General features: G+C 58.8%; 2 protein-coding genes across 8 annotated transcripts; both read right to left on the reverse strand.

The window, feature by feature from the left end:
* Positions 1–18: 18 nt before the first annotated feature.
* ZMYND10 (zinc finger MYND-type containing 10) lies at positions 19–11,278 on the reverse strand. 6 transcript variants are annotated; one of them, XR_007206105.1, is made up of 14 exons: positions 11,152–11,251; positions 10,495–10,603; positions 9,844–9,960; positions 8,690–8,743; positions 8,443–8,595; positions 6,389–6,477; positions 6,009–6,109; positions 4,557–4,729; positions 4,140–4,265; positions 2,260–2,381; positions 1,936–2,061; positions 1,120–1,322; positions 794–1,021; positions 19–717 (listed from the first exon to the last, which is right to left on the reverse strand). XR_007206105.1 is itself a non-coding variant. In XM_048315728.1 (12 exons), the coding sequence occupies exons 2-12, from the start codon at positions 10,564–10,566 to the stop codon at positions 1,238–1,240; spliced, it is 1,218 nt and encodes a 405-aa protein (XP_048171685.1). In that variant the 5' UTR covers positions 10,567–10,603; positions 11,199–11,278; the 3' UTR covers positions 1,054–1,237. The 6 variants fall into 6 exon arrangements, 4 of the variants coding, with proteins under 4 accessions (XP_048171685.1, XP_048171683.1, XP_048171682.1 ...); XR_007206104.1 differs by lacking the exon at positions 19–717 and having other exon boundaries at positions 743–1,021; XM_048315728.1 differs by lacking the exons at positions 19–717; positions 794–1,021 and having other exon boundaries at positions 1,054–1,322; positions 11,199–11,278.
* A 173-nt stretch (positions 11,279–11,451) lies between these two features.
* NPRL2 (NPR2 like, GATOR1 complex subunit) lies at positions 11,452–14,817 on the reverse strand. 2 transcript variants are annotated; one of them, XM_048315729.1, is made up of 11 exons: positions 14,662–14,817; positions 14,408–14,499; positions 13,769–13,937; positions 13,417–13,525; positions 13,096–13,232; positions 12,732–12,829; positions 12,611–12,647; positions 12,364–12,457; positions 12,172–12,289; positions 11,824–11,966; positions 11,452–11,543 (listed from the first exon to the last, which is right to left on the reverse strand). In XM_048315729.1, exons 1-11 carry the CDS (start codon positions 14,731–14,733, stop codon positions 11,476–11,478), a joined length of 1,137 nt encoding a protein of 378 aa, XP_048171686.1. In that variant the 5' UTR covers positions 14,734–14,817; the 3' UTR covers positions 11,452–11,475. The 2 variants fall into 2 exon arrangements, with proteins under 2 accessions (XP_048171686.1, XP_048171687.1); XM_048315730.1 differs by lacking the exons at positions 14,408–14,499; positions 14,662–14,817 and adding an exon at positions 14,264–14,371.
* Between the last annotated feature and the right edge of the window lie 89 nt (positions 14,818–14,906).

Here is a 14,906-nt window from a genome sequence, read left to right on the forward strand (position 1 = left end):
GGGACCGGGACCGGGCCGGGGCCGGGGCGGGGACCGGGAGGGGTCCGCCCCGATCGGGCACCGCGGGGAAACTGAGGCAGGAGAGGTGGGGGGAACGGCGCAATGCCCCGGGCTCCCAATCGCCAACTCCAGCCCCGGCGAGCCCGGCGGGGCGGGCTGGAGGCGGGGATGAGGTTCCCGGAGCCGCCGCGGGGGAAGGGGGGGCCCGCTCCAGCAGCCCCGCTCTCTCTGCCTCTTCTCGCAGGAGCAGGACAAACTGCGCTCCCTGCCTCAGTTTCCCAGTGAGGAAGGGGCTGGAAGCACCCCGGCAGCGCGTGAGAAGCAGACGGAGAGCTACGGAGAGCGTTCCTGCTCCGGCTGGCTGCAGCCCTGGACGTGCAGCCTGGGTTTGGGGTGAGGAGTTTATTCAGCTCCGAGCACGGGCTGCTCAGCCGGGGCTGCAGCTGGACCGAGATGGTTTCCTGCCTGCTGTCGTGGCTCCTACAGCAGCAGCCCTGGTGCAAAGCCTATTTTTATGTGTCAGGGAGCCTCAGGCACCCCATCAGAAAAAGGATACAGCCAACCTTTCCCAGCTGTGCTCAGACCAAGGCTCCAGCCCTTCGGCAGCTGCTGCTGGCCAGTGAGAGGTGGGGATGCACCCCAAGGCACTCCCACCAGTAAACTCTGTTTACTGGTAATGCTGGTAGGCAGGGGGCCAAGCCCTTGGTGCTAACACCACTGCAAGGGAGAGGAAATGGGGTAAATCTTCCCTGCAAGGTGGGAGATGACAAATACCCAAGAAACCCTTTCTCACAGCAAGATGCTCGTGCAAACCACATCCTCTGCTCCCCACGCTGCTCTAATGACGGTAAGAGGCGGCACAGAGGCCTTCTCACTCTTTCCCTCCCCAGCTGCAGTAAGGTAATCACGACCTTATAGGCTTTTTCGGGTTCTCTGGGATTTCTGTTGTTGCAGAGGGGAAAATGGACACACGCCTCTCACAGTGTGGAAGGGAAGGGAGGAAGCAGTTTACCATCTTCAGCTAGGAGAGAAAAAGCAGAAGCCAGGCAGCTGTGGGATGCACAAGGAGATTTATTGGAGAAGGCAGCATGGTGGGGTGGTGGGAGAGGAGAGGCTGACCTTGGCTAGCGCTGCCTGGGGCTGGGAGCAGGCAGAAGGGGCCTTTGCCAGCTGTGGGCTACACACTAGGGGAATCTGCCTCTCTGAGCCATGGGCCAGATGCCAGGCACCACTTCTCTTACAGGTCATCCACACTCCTCGGCACCTCAGCCATCAGGTTGCAGGCAGGTTTGTGCTTCTGCCAGTGCTGGACCTGGCATGCCCTGCAGAGGGGGAAGCTGCTGTCAGGGGCAGTGGAGCCACATCCATCCCTGGGGGCAAAGCAGCAACAAGGACAAACTCCAGCACCACAGCCCTCTGGGAGCTGGGGGAGAGCTGATAAAGCCCAGCATTAGACCAAGAGGGAGATGGATGCGGCTCCAGTTCTGGAGGTTAAGAAGGTTTAATGCCAGACCTTGCCAGATGGTTCAGGACCAGAGAAGACTTAATTTACTGCCATCGTCCCAGCTGCCACAGCCCAGCCTGTCACCTGCACCCACGGGGTCATGGGTGCTTTGCTACTCCTGCCCCACCAAGGTGGAGAGGAGGGAGACAGTGTCACCACGGAAAACCCAGCTTGTCACTGCTGTCGCTGTGGGCAGAAGCAGCTCAGCACCTTGCATCTGCAACACAACTCCCACCAGCACCTCCTCCACCAGCAGCCTCCCCACAAGATTTGGAGAGGTACGTGGCCAGCAGAGAGCCAGTGGTGCTGAGCAGTGGTGGGACCCCTGGCTTTCCTTGGCCCTTCCACTGCATCCTCCAGTGAAATCTGTGGTGCTCTGGGGAGGACTGAGGGGCTGCAGGGGCCTCAAGGGGGTGGCAGGGCTCCCTTACCGTGTGCAGTACCACTCGTTCCGGCAGCGAGAGCAGCGCTTGGCCGCTTCTACACCACACACCCTGCAGCGGGGCTTGTCAGGGGCCAGAGCCTCCATCATGTCCAGGCTGTAGGTCTGTGCCCACCTGTGCAGGCAGAGAGGGGTGAGGCTGCTTACAGGGAACTGCTGACTGGCAGTGAGCTGTCCCTGCTGCATCCTGCCACTGAGGGGACATCTCCATCCAACCAGTACCACAGACCCCTCTGTCCTCCCAGAGCTCCGGCCCTGCTAATGGGAATACTGGCCCCCCTGGGCACTCTGCATACCTGTACCAGGGCCTTACCTGCGTGCCTGGAACTTCAGCTCCTCCTCACTGGGGCTGAAGGCGTGCTTCACCTGGTGCTTGACAATGGCCTCCCACTTCCCCGAGTTTTTCTTGAGGATATGGTCCCGGATTATAGGAACCTGGTGGGAGAGGCAGGGCAGGAGGAAGGGGTGCTAACGGCCTAAAAAAGGTTCTGTGGTCTGGGGAGAAGGCAGCCTGCCCTGGGCACAAGAAGCATGGCCCTCCAGGAGGGCAAGCAGAGGCAGAGGTGCAGAGGGTGTCAGGGTGTGCTTTAGGGTACATGGAGGGGAAGCACCCACTTGCCAATGGGCACTGAGGTGAAACAAGGCAAAACCTTCGTGGTCCAGTTGGGAATGGGTGTTCAGCCCTGAGGCCTGGGCCCTTGAACAGAAAGCCCTGGGAGCTCAGCACCCTGCATGTGGCAGCAGCGTGAACCCCGTGCTCCGGAGCCGTTTGTCTGAGCAGATTTTTCCGCTCATCACTTCCCTGAAGATGAACACCCGGGGAAGGGCTGGCCAGTGCGAGAGGAAACATCCCAGCCAAGAGCAGCACGTGGAGCTCAGGCTCTGGAGCGGACGGTGCTGCTTCAAACAGCGCTGCCTTCTCCAGAAGAGTAAAAATAGCCAAGGAAGGGGAGGAGGCTGCTCTGGGAGCAGCCAAATGGAAAAAGGCCTTTCCTTAGCTTGGCTCAGCAACAAGGAGTGAGTTCACTGCTCTCTGGGCAGAGCAGGGAGGCCATGTCTGTGCTTCCAGCTGGCTCCCCCTGCCTGCCCCCCGAGCTCAGCCCCAGCCCTTGTCAGGGGCAGGAGCAGCATCGGCACAAAAGCAGAGCTATGGAGAAGGGCAGCAGCCTGGGTGAGGGCTGGAGGAGGTCCCCATCGTGGCAGCTGCCTGTCACTGCACCACCAACACACTGGCAGTCAAGGCATGTGGCAGAATCCATGTCCACCTCCGCCCTGCTGCCACCCCCAGCTCCAACAGCTCAGCTTGCCAGTCTACAGCTTCCCCAGCCCCAGCTTCCAGCTTGGGCCGTGCCTCCAGCTCAGCCAGAGACAGCTCTGACAGGGCACATCACCCTCCTCGCAGGCCACGCAGCCAGCTGCGATGGGGACAGTGTGCTCCCACTGGGGACAGCCCAGATGGCTACTGCCCAACATACCCATCTCCTCCAGGAAGCGGTGTGGGAGCCTCTGGCAGTGGGGAAGAGCCTCTGTGCTCCCAGTTCTCAGCAGCCTCTTTGCAGATCTGCCCCCACACTCAGTTTCTCCCCATAGGTTACAAGAAGGCAATAGAAACACATAAAAACACTTTTCTCCAGAGATCACCACTGCACAGATTAAAACCCCCAAGAACCTCTTGGCTGTTTAAAGACCATCATGGCCTAACTCCCAAAGGCCCAGACACCAGCTGGGAGCAGTTTAACTCCAGACTCTGTCACCAGATCATGATGTCCCTCTGTACATAGTGTGCCAAGCAGCATCAGAGCAGGGCTGTAAAAGGGGACTTCCCTTGGAAGCCCAGAATTCAACAGGACAACACTGCTAAATGTCAAACGAAGAGTTACTTGTCAAAACAAGCGTCTGTGTCTGCCCCATGCAGCTGCCATCCCAGGGGCTCAGTGTGACCTGGAGAGCTGTTTATAACCCAGCATTTATGTCTTTAGATGTGATTGCTTGGCCACAGCAGGGCAGGACAAGGTTCTCACGTCAGCCACAGGCAGCTTTGCTGGCAATAAGGGTGTGACTGAAATGGGTACTTGGCTGCTTTTCCAGGGCATCACCACTCCAGAGCTGAGCTTGGTGTAAGAAAAAAGAGGTAGGGAGCTATCAGGCTTAAAGTAGAGCAGCTGTAAAGGTGAAGGAAAAGCCACAGGATACCTGCTCCAGGATGAGATCCTTTTTGGGGGGAGCAGGCTCTGTCACTGCAAGGTAACTCAGAAATCTCTGCATCTCCACCAGGTTGGGCAGCTGGTCAATGAGGACGTCTGTCAGGAATGCACGGAGCTGTGGCCACGGAGGGGGAGAGAAGAGTGAACAGAGAGAGGACAGGACAAGGGAGTCAGAGCTGGGGAAGCAGCAAGGCAAGAGCATGGATTTGGGGGGCACTGGCAGAGAGACCTATGGGGATCTCACGAGGTGCACGCACAAACACAAGCTTTGCTGCTGCTGCTACAGTGACAGACCTGCTGTTCTCCCACCACTGGCTCCTTGGAGCCCACAGTGAGGACAGGGACAGATATCTGGAGGTGCCCAGTGCTGGCAAGGGCCCAGGGCCTTTGTGCTGCTGGGTCCTACCTTGAGGAGCTGGCTCTTGTTGAAGCCATCGAAGCGATATTTGCGCTGGCACTCGGGGCTGAGCAGGAGGTTGAGGAGGGCAAGCCACACCTGCCCATCGAGTTTGGTCATCTTCACCTGGTCCTCAGGGGGCACCACGTGCCACGTGCCATTCTCAAACTTCTTGAGCTTGCCTGGGGGACAGAAGAACCAGGGAGACACAGTGCTGCCTGAGGGGAGACAGCTCAGAGCAGGGATGCTGGCCTGTTCTCACTGCCTTGCTTCACCCTCTGCTTCTGCCTGCCTCAGTTTCCCCACCCTTTGCTCCGCATAGCAGCCTACTTGGTACTGGGGCAAAATATTAGAGAGCATGAAAAGCAGAAAGGACATGTATTAAACCAATAGTGCTGTGGCACGAATAGAAAGACCCCTGAGACATCTCCCTCTGTACTTGGCCAGGAGTGTAGGGCACTGGCAGGCAGTGGGGCAGCCCATGCTGCAACAACAAAGTGGCTGGAGAGACCCATTTTGGGATACCAGTGTGGCCACTCTTCTCGAGTTTCCGCTGCCAGAAGTAGCATGAATATAACAGAAATGACGAAACAAGCTCCAACAGCTACTGTGTGGCTCTGGGGGATGGAGCAGGATGTGACCCTGCATCTGCACAACCTGGAAATGCCTTTGGGCTCGCCTTCTTCCAGTCCCTCCCTCAGGGCTCTGGATCAAAGCTCCCTCTCACACCCCGAGCGCACAGGCAGGGAGAAGGGATGTTTGGTGGCTGGAGGAAGGAGGAAAGCTCCCGCATCCAGCTGGGCTGCTCTCGGCAGGCACAGCCACGTGCTTCCCAGAGCTCTTCCTGCCCTGCCCCCGCTGTGACCCCCCCGTGCAGGGCTGGGGCAGCGCGGGTTCCCACGCCCCAGGCCGTGCCCCACCACAGGGCAGGCAGTGGGAGGCTGGGAGGCTGTGGGGAGCCCGCCTGGCTGCAGAGGGGAGGGCGATGGCCGATGGGCACAGCCTGATCAGGGGCCCTTGGCAAGAGTGAAGCTCAGGGACCAGCAGTAGTATCAGGGCAACACTTGCTGCCTGGGAGAGCCCACATCTGGCTCTGGTGAGTGCTGCCCAAAAAGGTGCAGAGAAGCAGGGATGGGCACTCTGGTCTTTCTGTGTCCAGAAGACTCCTCAGAGGAGGACGTGGGGCTGGCAGAGGTGCTACAGTCCAGTGCTGGCTGTGATCACTCAGAAGAGACCCAGCCCTGTGTGAGGATCAGCTTTTGGAAACGCTGCTGGGTCCCCAGCCCAGCTGTGCTGCAGCTGCTTTCGAGCTGGACAGCTTCAGGCAGGGAGCACTGAGGAGCTGGAGGGGAGGGTAGAGGGAGAACAACTCTGCAAGGGCTCCTACAGCAGATGACTCAGTGGTTGCACATCCCAGCACAGTGCCATGGTGCACCAGATACCACGGGACACGATCCATACCTGATTCCCAGCAGCTCCAGGGACAATGCTCCACCAGCTCGGCAAGGAGGCAGGGCAGGTTGTGGGTGTTCAGCATCCGTGTCAGTGCACTCAGGGGCAGACTGGAGATACAGCAGAAAGGGAGAAAAGGCACTCACAGATTAGTGCCAGAATTGGTATCTACAAATGCTCCCTGAGGCAACTGGGAGAGGCAGGAAAGAAACAATGATCTGGGTTCCTGGGAGCAGGGTGGAGTGCTGCTGTGTTTGCCTCCCAGGGCACAGTGCCACTGCCATTGTGGATACAGCCAGCTGTTGAAAGGGGTCCAGGCACCCACTGTGACCCCACAGGAATCCCATCTGGAGAGCTGGGCACAGCCTCTGTTGCTCCTGGGCACCTACCTCTCCACCTGGTCGGTGATGAACCGCAGCACGGACAGGGCCTTCAGGGAAATCTCAAACTCCATCGTCTCTGCCTGCTTCTGCAGCTCCTGTGGAGGGACAGGATCAGCCTTGGGATTTCAGGCCCCATTTCCCAGGAGCTACAGGGAGGCAGGCTGTTGACTGCATTGGTAACCACAGTCTGGGTAGGAAAATACAGCCATGAAAAACATTTTCTTGTCTCAACTGTGCCAGTACTGCCTGTTTGCCAGCACAGCCACAAAAGTGCTTGCAGCTCACAGTTGCTCTTCCCTCACGTCCCTGCCACTAACAGGTCGTGGATGGCTACTGGCTGCAGTGCTTCTGCACAGGAACACCCCCTGAAAGAGGCTGGTCCCAAACTGCACCTCTCTCTGGGACCATCTTGTGGCCCATGGCCCTTCAGGGACCTGTTGAAGCTGCCTGATCAGCAAAGGAACCAGAGGAGGAGGAGGAGGAGGGAGAAACTTGGCCCTGGTGCAGCTGCAGTCCTATGTCCGCCCCTCCTGGATCTGCCTCTTCCCTCCAGCTTGGGAACAGCCACCTAGAATATCTGCCTGTGGTTATCCCAGCCCACATCTGTGCCATGCTCCTTCCCTTCCCAGACAGCATGGACACCCCACTCATCCCCCATGACAGCCTGACCACCCTCTGACTCAGTCTCTTTTGAGACCACGGGGAGGGCCATGCTGAGAGGTGCCAAGTCCTTCTCCCTGGCTCAGGCAGAGCTTCTCTCCAGTCCCAGATGCAGCTCACACTTGGTGTGCAGAGCACTGACCTCAGCATCCTGTATTTCTCCAAAGAGCCACTGCCACAGTTCCCTTCCAGATTTCTGTGGTAAGCAGCTCTGTGCTCCCTGTGCTAGTGCCCCACACGTTACTAAGAGAGTCTTGTGGGCTCTTCCCCGCCTCTTCCCTCTCCAAACTTCCCTAGTGAGGTTTTTCCTACAGCTCCTCCTCGTATCCAGACCTCATCTCTGCTGCCTTGAGACAGAAAATATCTTTTGCCTGTGCTTCTAGGGGACAGCAAAACACGGGTTACCACCATACTCAGTTCCAAAGGACAACAGGCTCCACAACACAGGAGATGGCAGGAACAGCTTTTTCATAGGGGTTATTGTACACAGAGTCAGGAGAGGCTGGAATGAATCAGAGGAAATCAGGCTCCTTGGGAGATGAGTGCTTTTGAGAACCCTATTGGCTAGAAGAGGTCTGGGGTTTTAAGTTCGTGTCAAAGCACTAACAGAGACACCCCTTCCCCTCCCCAGCTGGGAAAACATTTCCTGGAAAACATCCCTATTGTGCTCCAGATCCCTCCACTTCCTTCCCTTTTCTGAAAGAGAAGTCTGTGCTTGGGCAACAAGCCAAAGGATGGAGGCAAGGGGAGGTTCAGGCTCTCCCTTTAACCCTGCTCTTCCAGATACTCCTCCTCATGGGCAGTTCCAGGTGCTGAGAAGCAACAGAGACAAAGACAGCTCCTGCTCTGGGAAGGTGTGTGTGTCAGCCTGGGAACACCTGACTGGGAAAAGCCCTGGGATCGCTGCTGACACGGACCAGCTCAGAGCAGGTATTTCTCCGAGAATAAAGGAAGCTGAGGGAAGCACATGAAGACAATTCCTGATTGTTAGGAGAACCCTCCCATGGTTAACACTGGCAGGCTATAGTGGCAGCCTGACCCAGGGCGGCTTCCCAAACTTCAGGGAGAGATATCTGCACTGTGCCAAGAGCAACAGCAAATGGCCAAACCCCTCTATTGAATATTTTGCCCATCAAATCTCCACTGTGTCCCACCCCAGAGCCCTGAGCATGTCCTGCAGGAAGCCTCAGGCTGGCACTGGCACCAGACAGGGAAGAAGCCAGGCTGCAGAGTGGAGGGAGGTAGATGCAGCCACTAGCACAGAGAAGCACCAGACACCCTCTGAGGTGGCCAGGAGCTGCCAGGGTTGCAACCCATGAAAAGGCCTCCCTGTGCCTCTGCAGGCTGCCCACATTCTTTACCACACATGTCCCCAGTGAACTACAGGACTTTCTCCTCACCTGCATGGAGGACGGGCTGGGCAGACCCTCAGCACGAAGCTCTGCCGAGGTCACTGCCTGTGCCTTGGTGCTCCGAGCTGCCAGCAGGGTCAGCTTGCGGTGGCAATAATCAATCAAATCCAGAATGCTGTCCTCTGCTGACTCGCAGATCTCCTTCACAACGACAAGGGTCTCACACAGGGTCAATCCCCACAGTCTCCCACCCCCAGGGACTTTCCACTTGAGGAAAGCTGGACTTGTTTCTCACCCTGTAAAAGAACACTGTCTCCAGGAGGTTGATGATGGAGGCTTCGTGGTGCAGCTGTGGGAGGAGAATGGTGAGAGTGAGGTAACAGTGGAGCAGCACTGGGGACACGGGCACTGGGACAGGGAAAAGAGCTCTTCTGAGAAGCTGCTTATGCAGTTGTGCCCAAAAACTACTCCAAGAGAAAAATACAAGTGCTGCAACCTTCAAAACAACTCCAGTTCATGCAGTTCATATTAATATTTATGCTGACGTGCCTGTGACACTCCAACACGCTGATGGAGAGCCACACTTCCCAGCAGGCAGGGCTCTTCAGGGCTCTGCCTGTGCAGCAGGGGCAGGACAACCCCTGCCCTCGGGTGAGTTGCAGGCCCTGGCACCAGCACAGAGCCAGTGCCTGAGCTGGGACAATGCTCTGCATGGCTGTGCTTCTCCCAGGCCCTGGGACTGGGGCAGACAGCCTTGTCTGAGACTGGGAACCATGGGATAACTGCCCTGAGGCATTGGCTGCTCAGGGAAGGTACCACCTTGCCCCCACAAGGTGTTACCCTGGACTGAAAATGGGTTAAAACTTCCAAGCCTCAGGCAGATTTCCCTTAGGTCAAGGGTTGCATGCCTCTGCAAAGAAGCCCAGATCTGAAGATCGTTCCCTTGCCAAGAATGGCCCAAGGGACCACTGCTCCCAGGAGTTCAGTAAGAAAAAGCTACATTTTTGTTAGCCATGGGGCACATAACCCCAGAGAACCTCTGGCTAGAGAAAAACAGTGCTCAGAGAGGGGCAAATACCCCAGGGGTATCATTGCCGGGGAGCAAGGGCAGCACTGAGAGCCACAAGCCAGGAGCACAGCTGCCTCCAGGAATGTCTTTTGCCCCACCCAGCAGCTCCTAAAAGCCCCTGTGTGGGATTACAGAGGGGACAGCTCTTCACAAAGCCAGCCTTCCCCCGGAGTGAGTCCCTGTCCCCTCTAGGGGCCAAGGGCACGGGCTTGCAGGTCATGGCTTTGGGAAACCAGGCACTTCCCACTGTGTCCCACTGCCCACCTCAGCCTGGGGAGATGCAAACCCTCATCTCTGAGACCTTCAGGGTGACATTTACTTTCAAGCACAGCTGTGCTTGACCCATTTGCAGGCTCATTCCCACCACCCCCTCTACTCACCACCACATAGATGGGGAAGGTGCTTCTTGGCTTGAAGTCCTCCAGCCGGCACAGCACGGGAAAGACCTTGTGCTTCCAGATCTCCACAGAAATCAGCTCCCCAATGAGAACAGGAATCTAGGCAGGGAAGGGATGGGGAGGTGAAATCTTTCAGACCAGTGCTGCAGGGGGAACCAGTTTGTTGCTAATGGTCAGCCACATTGGAGTCGCCCAGGGAGGAGGGTGGCCTTGGGGCACTCTGTATTCACCCAGCTCAGAAACAAGCAGCTTCTCACACCAGGGCAGAGCTCCTGAGGCTGCAGAGGGGGAAGGTGACCCCGAGGACCTGGGCAGGTCCAGGCAATCTCACACCCTGGGGCTGGGACACCTCAGGCATTGGGCAGAGATCTGCAACCAAAGGGGCTGGTGCACATACGAGACCAAAACAACATCCAAGAGAAAAACCAGACGCTAGCAAGTAGAAATACCACAGCTTGACCTTTAATTTTTTTTAAAAAACAGAACTGGCACACCACCAGTCAAACGTCTTTTCCAGAGACACAACAGATTCTTCAGCATTTTACTCCAAAACTGCACGCTGCCCACAGGACAAGCCCAGCTGGAGGCTGAAGGCCCAGCATGGGGATCACTCCTGCACCCAGGGAGGCTCACCTTGGCGTGAGTGACCAGCAGCTCAGTGAGGAGCTGCTCCTGGCCCGCTGAGGCACTCAGGATGCCGTGCATGTTGAGCTTCTCCACATACTCATGCTGCCGAAGCCATCTGTGGGGCAGCCAGCAAGGACATCAGCGCCACAGACCTCTGGCCACTGGCTTGGCGAGGATCCCTCATGCAGGGAAACCTGGTCCTATAACCCCCAATCCCCCTGCTGTGCTCTGAGCCTGGGGCCGCAGCTCTACTGGACAGCCCTGCCTGCAGCAACATCCTCACTGGGGACACCACAGAACTAGGGGGAGCCTCTCCATCACCCCATCCCACACAGACCCTCAGATCCGGGACCCTTCCTTGCCCCCCTCCCCCTGGACCCTCCCATCTCTCAGTCCTTTCAGGAACACTTCAGAATTGCAGGCCCTTCTCCCACCGCGTCCCACCTTGACCCTCTGGGGTTACCTCAAAACCAGAACCCCTCCTCTCTACTCTAAACCTTCTGGAAACCCCTCCTTACCCCACCATGCCCCTGGGAAAGCCCCAAAACTGGACCCCCTCCTCTTCTCCCATAGCCCCAAAGGGGACCCCCCAAATTTAAAGACCCTCTTTCATGTTCTCGCCCCCAGACACCCCGGGGACACCCCATCGCCGTGTCCCCGCACCCCTGCCCGCCGATGTCCCGCAGCTCGGTGCCCTGCAGGGCTCGCACCAACGCCTCAGCCTCGGCGGGTGGCAGCGGCCCGGGCACGGCAGCCATGGCGTCCGCGTCGCTGTGGCAACGGCGCTGCCGCTACCGCCCCCTGGCGGCGCGGAGGACTCGCCACAGGCCGGCAGCAGCAGCGGCGAGGGGCGGCCTCTGGTGCCCCCTGGCGGCGAGGAGGAGTGGCCGCAGCCAGCGGGGCGCTCCGGGGACACGCGGGGGACACGCGGGGGACACGCGGGGCACGCGTGGTGAGACAGGGCTCTATTGAGGGCCATCGCTGCCATCACTTCCAGCACATGATGATGTTGGGGTCGTTCTCCAGGCGCTCATCCAGCTCCTTGTAACTCATGCCTGGGAAGTGAGACAGGGGGGTGTTAGTGGGGTGTCAGTGGCGTGCCCAGTAGTGGTTTCGGGGGGCTGGGTGCACTCCCCGAGCCCTGCCCCTGGCAGCATGGGCTTGGCAGCCTGGCTTGGAGAAGAGCCTGGCCCGCAGTCGTGTCTCCCTGCGGTCTGAAGGCTCCCAAAGGGGCAAGAACCCAGGACCAGTGCACAGCTGTGGGCAGGCAGACATTCCCGTGTCTCCCACCAGCCCTGGGGCCCACACGGGGCAGAGGATCCTATGGATCCATACCAGTCTTGCAGCAGATCTCATCGTAGCTGTGGCAGCCCGTGTACAGCCGGGCTGGGTGGCTCCGCTCATCCCGGGCGACCTTGACGGGGTATTTCTGGAGCCGCCGAATAAGGCCCTTCATCAAACCAAACTGGATAAGCCTCCTGGGGATGAGAGAGGAGAGACTGGGACCACAATGCTGAGGTGCCAAATGGCCCAGCTCCCTGCATTCCCTTCCGTTCCACATGCCCCACCACTGCCTCATGTTTCCTACCCTACAGACACAGGTGTTGGGTACTTCCTGCTCACTCTCTCTGCCACCCCCCAGTGTCACCACTGCCCTCAGGGGCTTATCAGGAGGGCTCTGACCTCTCGTCCACCCTCTGGAGCTGCAGGGTGTAGCGGGAGATGAGGTCTCGCACGGTGGTGCCAGGGCTCAGGCCGCAGTACAGCTGGAAGACATCCCTGAGGCTGGCCCTCTTATGCCCTGCAAGGACAAGTCACCAGTCAGCTGCCCTGTCCCTCTGCCTGGGCCAGCATCCCTAGGCAGGGTCACTGTACCTTGTTTGGTGACATAGGACAGACACTCTTCCAGGAGACCCTTGTCATCCACCAGGTCCTGGACCTTCGGCGTGGTGCAGTAGACATTGGAGTACTGGAGGGTGATGGAAAACCAGCTCTGCTCAGCTGTGGCTCTGAGACAGGCCCGGCCCACTCCAACCCTGCTGTCCCTCCTCCACAGCCACCCTGATGGCACAGCCACTGCCCAAATCCTGCTCACAGCCCTACGTTCTGTGGCCTGACCCACCTGGAGTATGGAGACAAGTGTGACAACTCCGTAGTACCTGCAGATGGACAGGAAAAGGTGAGAGGTGCTCTGGCAGCACCCACCCCCCTCCTCAGGCTGTCCAGCCCCTCTAGGCACTCACAGCAGGTTCTGCACAGCGATGCGCACCAAGTTCAGCTCCACATCGGCTTCCGCCGAAATCTTCTGCACGTGCCGAAATCCATCAATGTAGGGCAAGATCTGGGAGGGGAGGAGGCAAGAATTAAGAGGGCAGAGAGGCATCACCCTGAAGCCTAAGCAGCTCCCCTGCATCTGGGAGCACCTGGGATGGGCAAGCTCCATCCCCAGGTGCACTTTAACCTTGTGCTGGTGAATGATTTGCTCACAGGCCCAAGCACAATGACAAGGGCAGCACCAAACGGTGCTCACTGACGTGATCTCCAGGACAGCCCAACTCCCCTGATGGTCTGGAAACAGATCCCCTTCAAAGCGTCAAGCACGCGGACCTGCTGCGTGGTGAGATCCCACTGGGAGTTGAAGAAGTCATCCTTGTCTTGGGTGAAGACAGGGACGTCGTACTCCTGCACAATGGGGGGGTCCGGGCGCTGCTCAATCACCTTCAGGTGGATGGTGTTCGACTCATCTACTTGGGAAAAGGGAAGGCTTAATCTCCATGGAAACCTGGGCTAGCACGGGAGCTTGCAACCAACAGCCCCAGGACACCACCATGTCACACAGAACAAGGTGTTTGCAGCCCATAACCCCATCCCAGACATCTCTTGGAGCCAGGCAGGGCAAGGCTGGCTCAGACCCTGTCCTCACCGTACCTATGGGCAGGGTGCACTTCCCTTTGGCATTCAGCTCCTCCAGCAGGATGGTCATGATGGGAACCAGCTTCTGTTTACTCTCCTCGTTGGAGATGAATCCGCTTTCCAGCTAAAGAGAGCAGAAAGTCAAGTCAGCTCCTCCCCACAGGATTAGTGGCTATAGGAGCCCAGATCCTGATCTCCTTTAAAACTGCAGTGGTATGTAGGAAACTAGCACAATCCCCTCCACACTGTAAACCTGGCCCCTGTCCCAGCAATGCCCAATGACCCCCAACATGCTCCAGGACACTGCTGAGGTGCCCACGCTCTGTGGGGTGGATCGGGAGGCAGCCTGGCAGTGCCCAGGCCTCACCTCGAGGGTGGTGAGGTAGCCAGCCAGCTTCTTCACGATGGGCTCCAGCGCACAGGCCTTGGCTCTGGCGTCGCACACGAAGCCCAGGTTGAAGAGCAGAGCATTCCGGCTGTACTTCTTGTGCTCGATGCACACAGGGCAGCCGATCAGCTTCTTCTCCATGGCCGTCCTGTGAGGAGACACCTATGGCCTGTCCCTATGCCCTCAGGGAGGCTCGAATCCCCCACAACGATAGTTCCCAATCGGCTCTGGAGGTGGGGGCTTCTTTACATTGCAGGAAAAATGATACCTAAGCCCTACATGCTCAGAGTGCAAATCACAGTCTGAAGAAGGGGGACAAAAAAATCAGCTCTCAGAAAAGGAAACAGTCTCCTTTGGAAACCAGCACAGCTCTCCTGACTGGTCTGACTTTCCTGGATTTAACGCTGGCGGAGCAGCAGATGCAGCACCAGCCCCCCCCTGCCAAATCTGACCACCCACCCTCGGCACGGGTACCTGGGGGCACCGCAGTGACCGTGCCGGCCACGGGGCCAGGAGCCCCCGCTCGCTGGCACTGCCATCCCACCGAGCTGTCCTCCGCACCGAGGCCGGCGGGACAGCGGGGCCCCGGGGGCAGGGACGGGCTCTGCCCGCACTCACACGGTGATCAGCTTGTTCTGCAGCTCGGGCTTCGTGATGACATACACCTGGATGGTGTCAAACAGCTCCCGGGAGATGAAGTCCTCCGGGACCTGCGGCGGCACAGGACGCTCCGTTCCAGCCGAGCCCCGTCCTTCTCCGGGGAGCACCCACCACCCCTGTACTCCCTTCCCCTCCGTGGGCGTTACCATGGCCCAGTCCCAGCCCCCCCGCCGCGGCCAGGCGCTGCGGGCCCCGGGCCGCTCGCCCCGCACCTGGTAGGTGATTTTGGGCCCCAGCGTGGGGTGGAACTCGCTGAAGAACACGCACTCGATGCGGCCGCCCATGGCGGGACGCGGAACAGCCCCAGCCCCCGCCCCAGCCCCGCCGGCCACCGTAGCGCCGCTCCCGCGGAATCGCACGGCCGCGCGGCGGGGCGGGCCCTCGTATTGAGCGACAGCGTTGTCCGCCACTCAGCGGCGGCGTAGCGCGGTGGGGGCGGGCCTTAGCGCAGACGGAC

The sequence above is a fragment of the Corvus hawaiiensis genome, chromosome 11 (genome assembly GCF_020740725.1).
Source record: "Corvus hawaiiensis isolate bCorHaw1 chromosome 11, bCorHaw1.pri.cur, whole genome shotgun sequence".
Taxonomy (NCBI): Eukaryota; Metazoa; Chordata; class Aves; order Passeriformes; family Corvidae; genus Corvus; species Corvus hawaiiensis.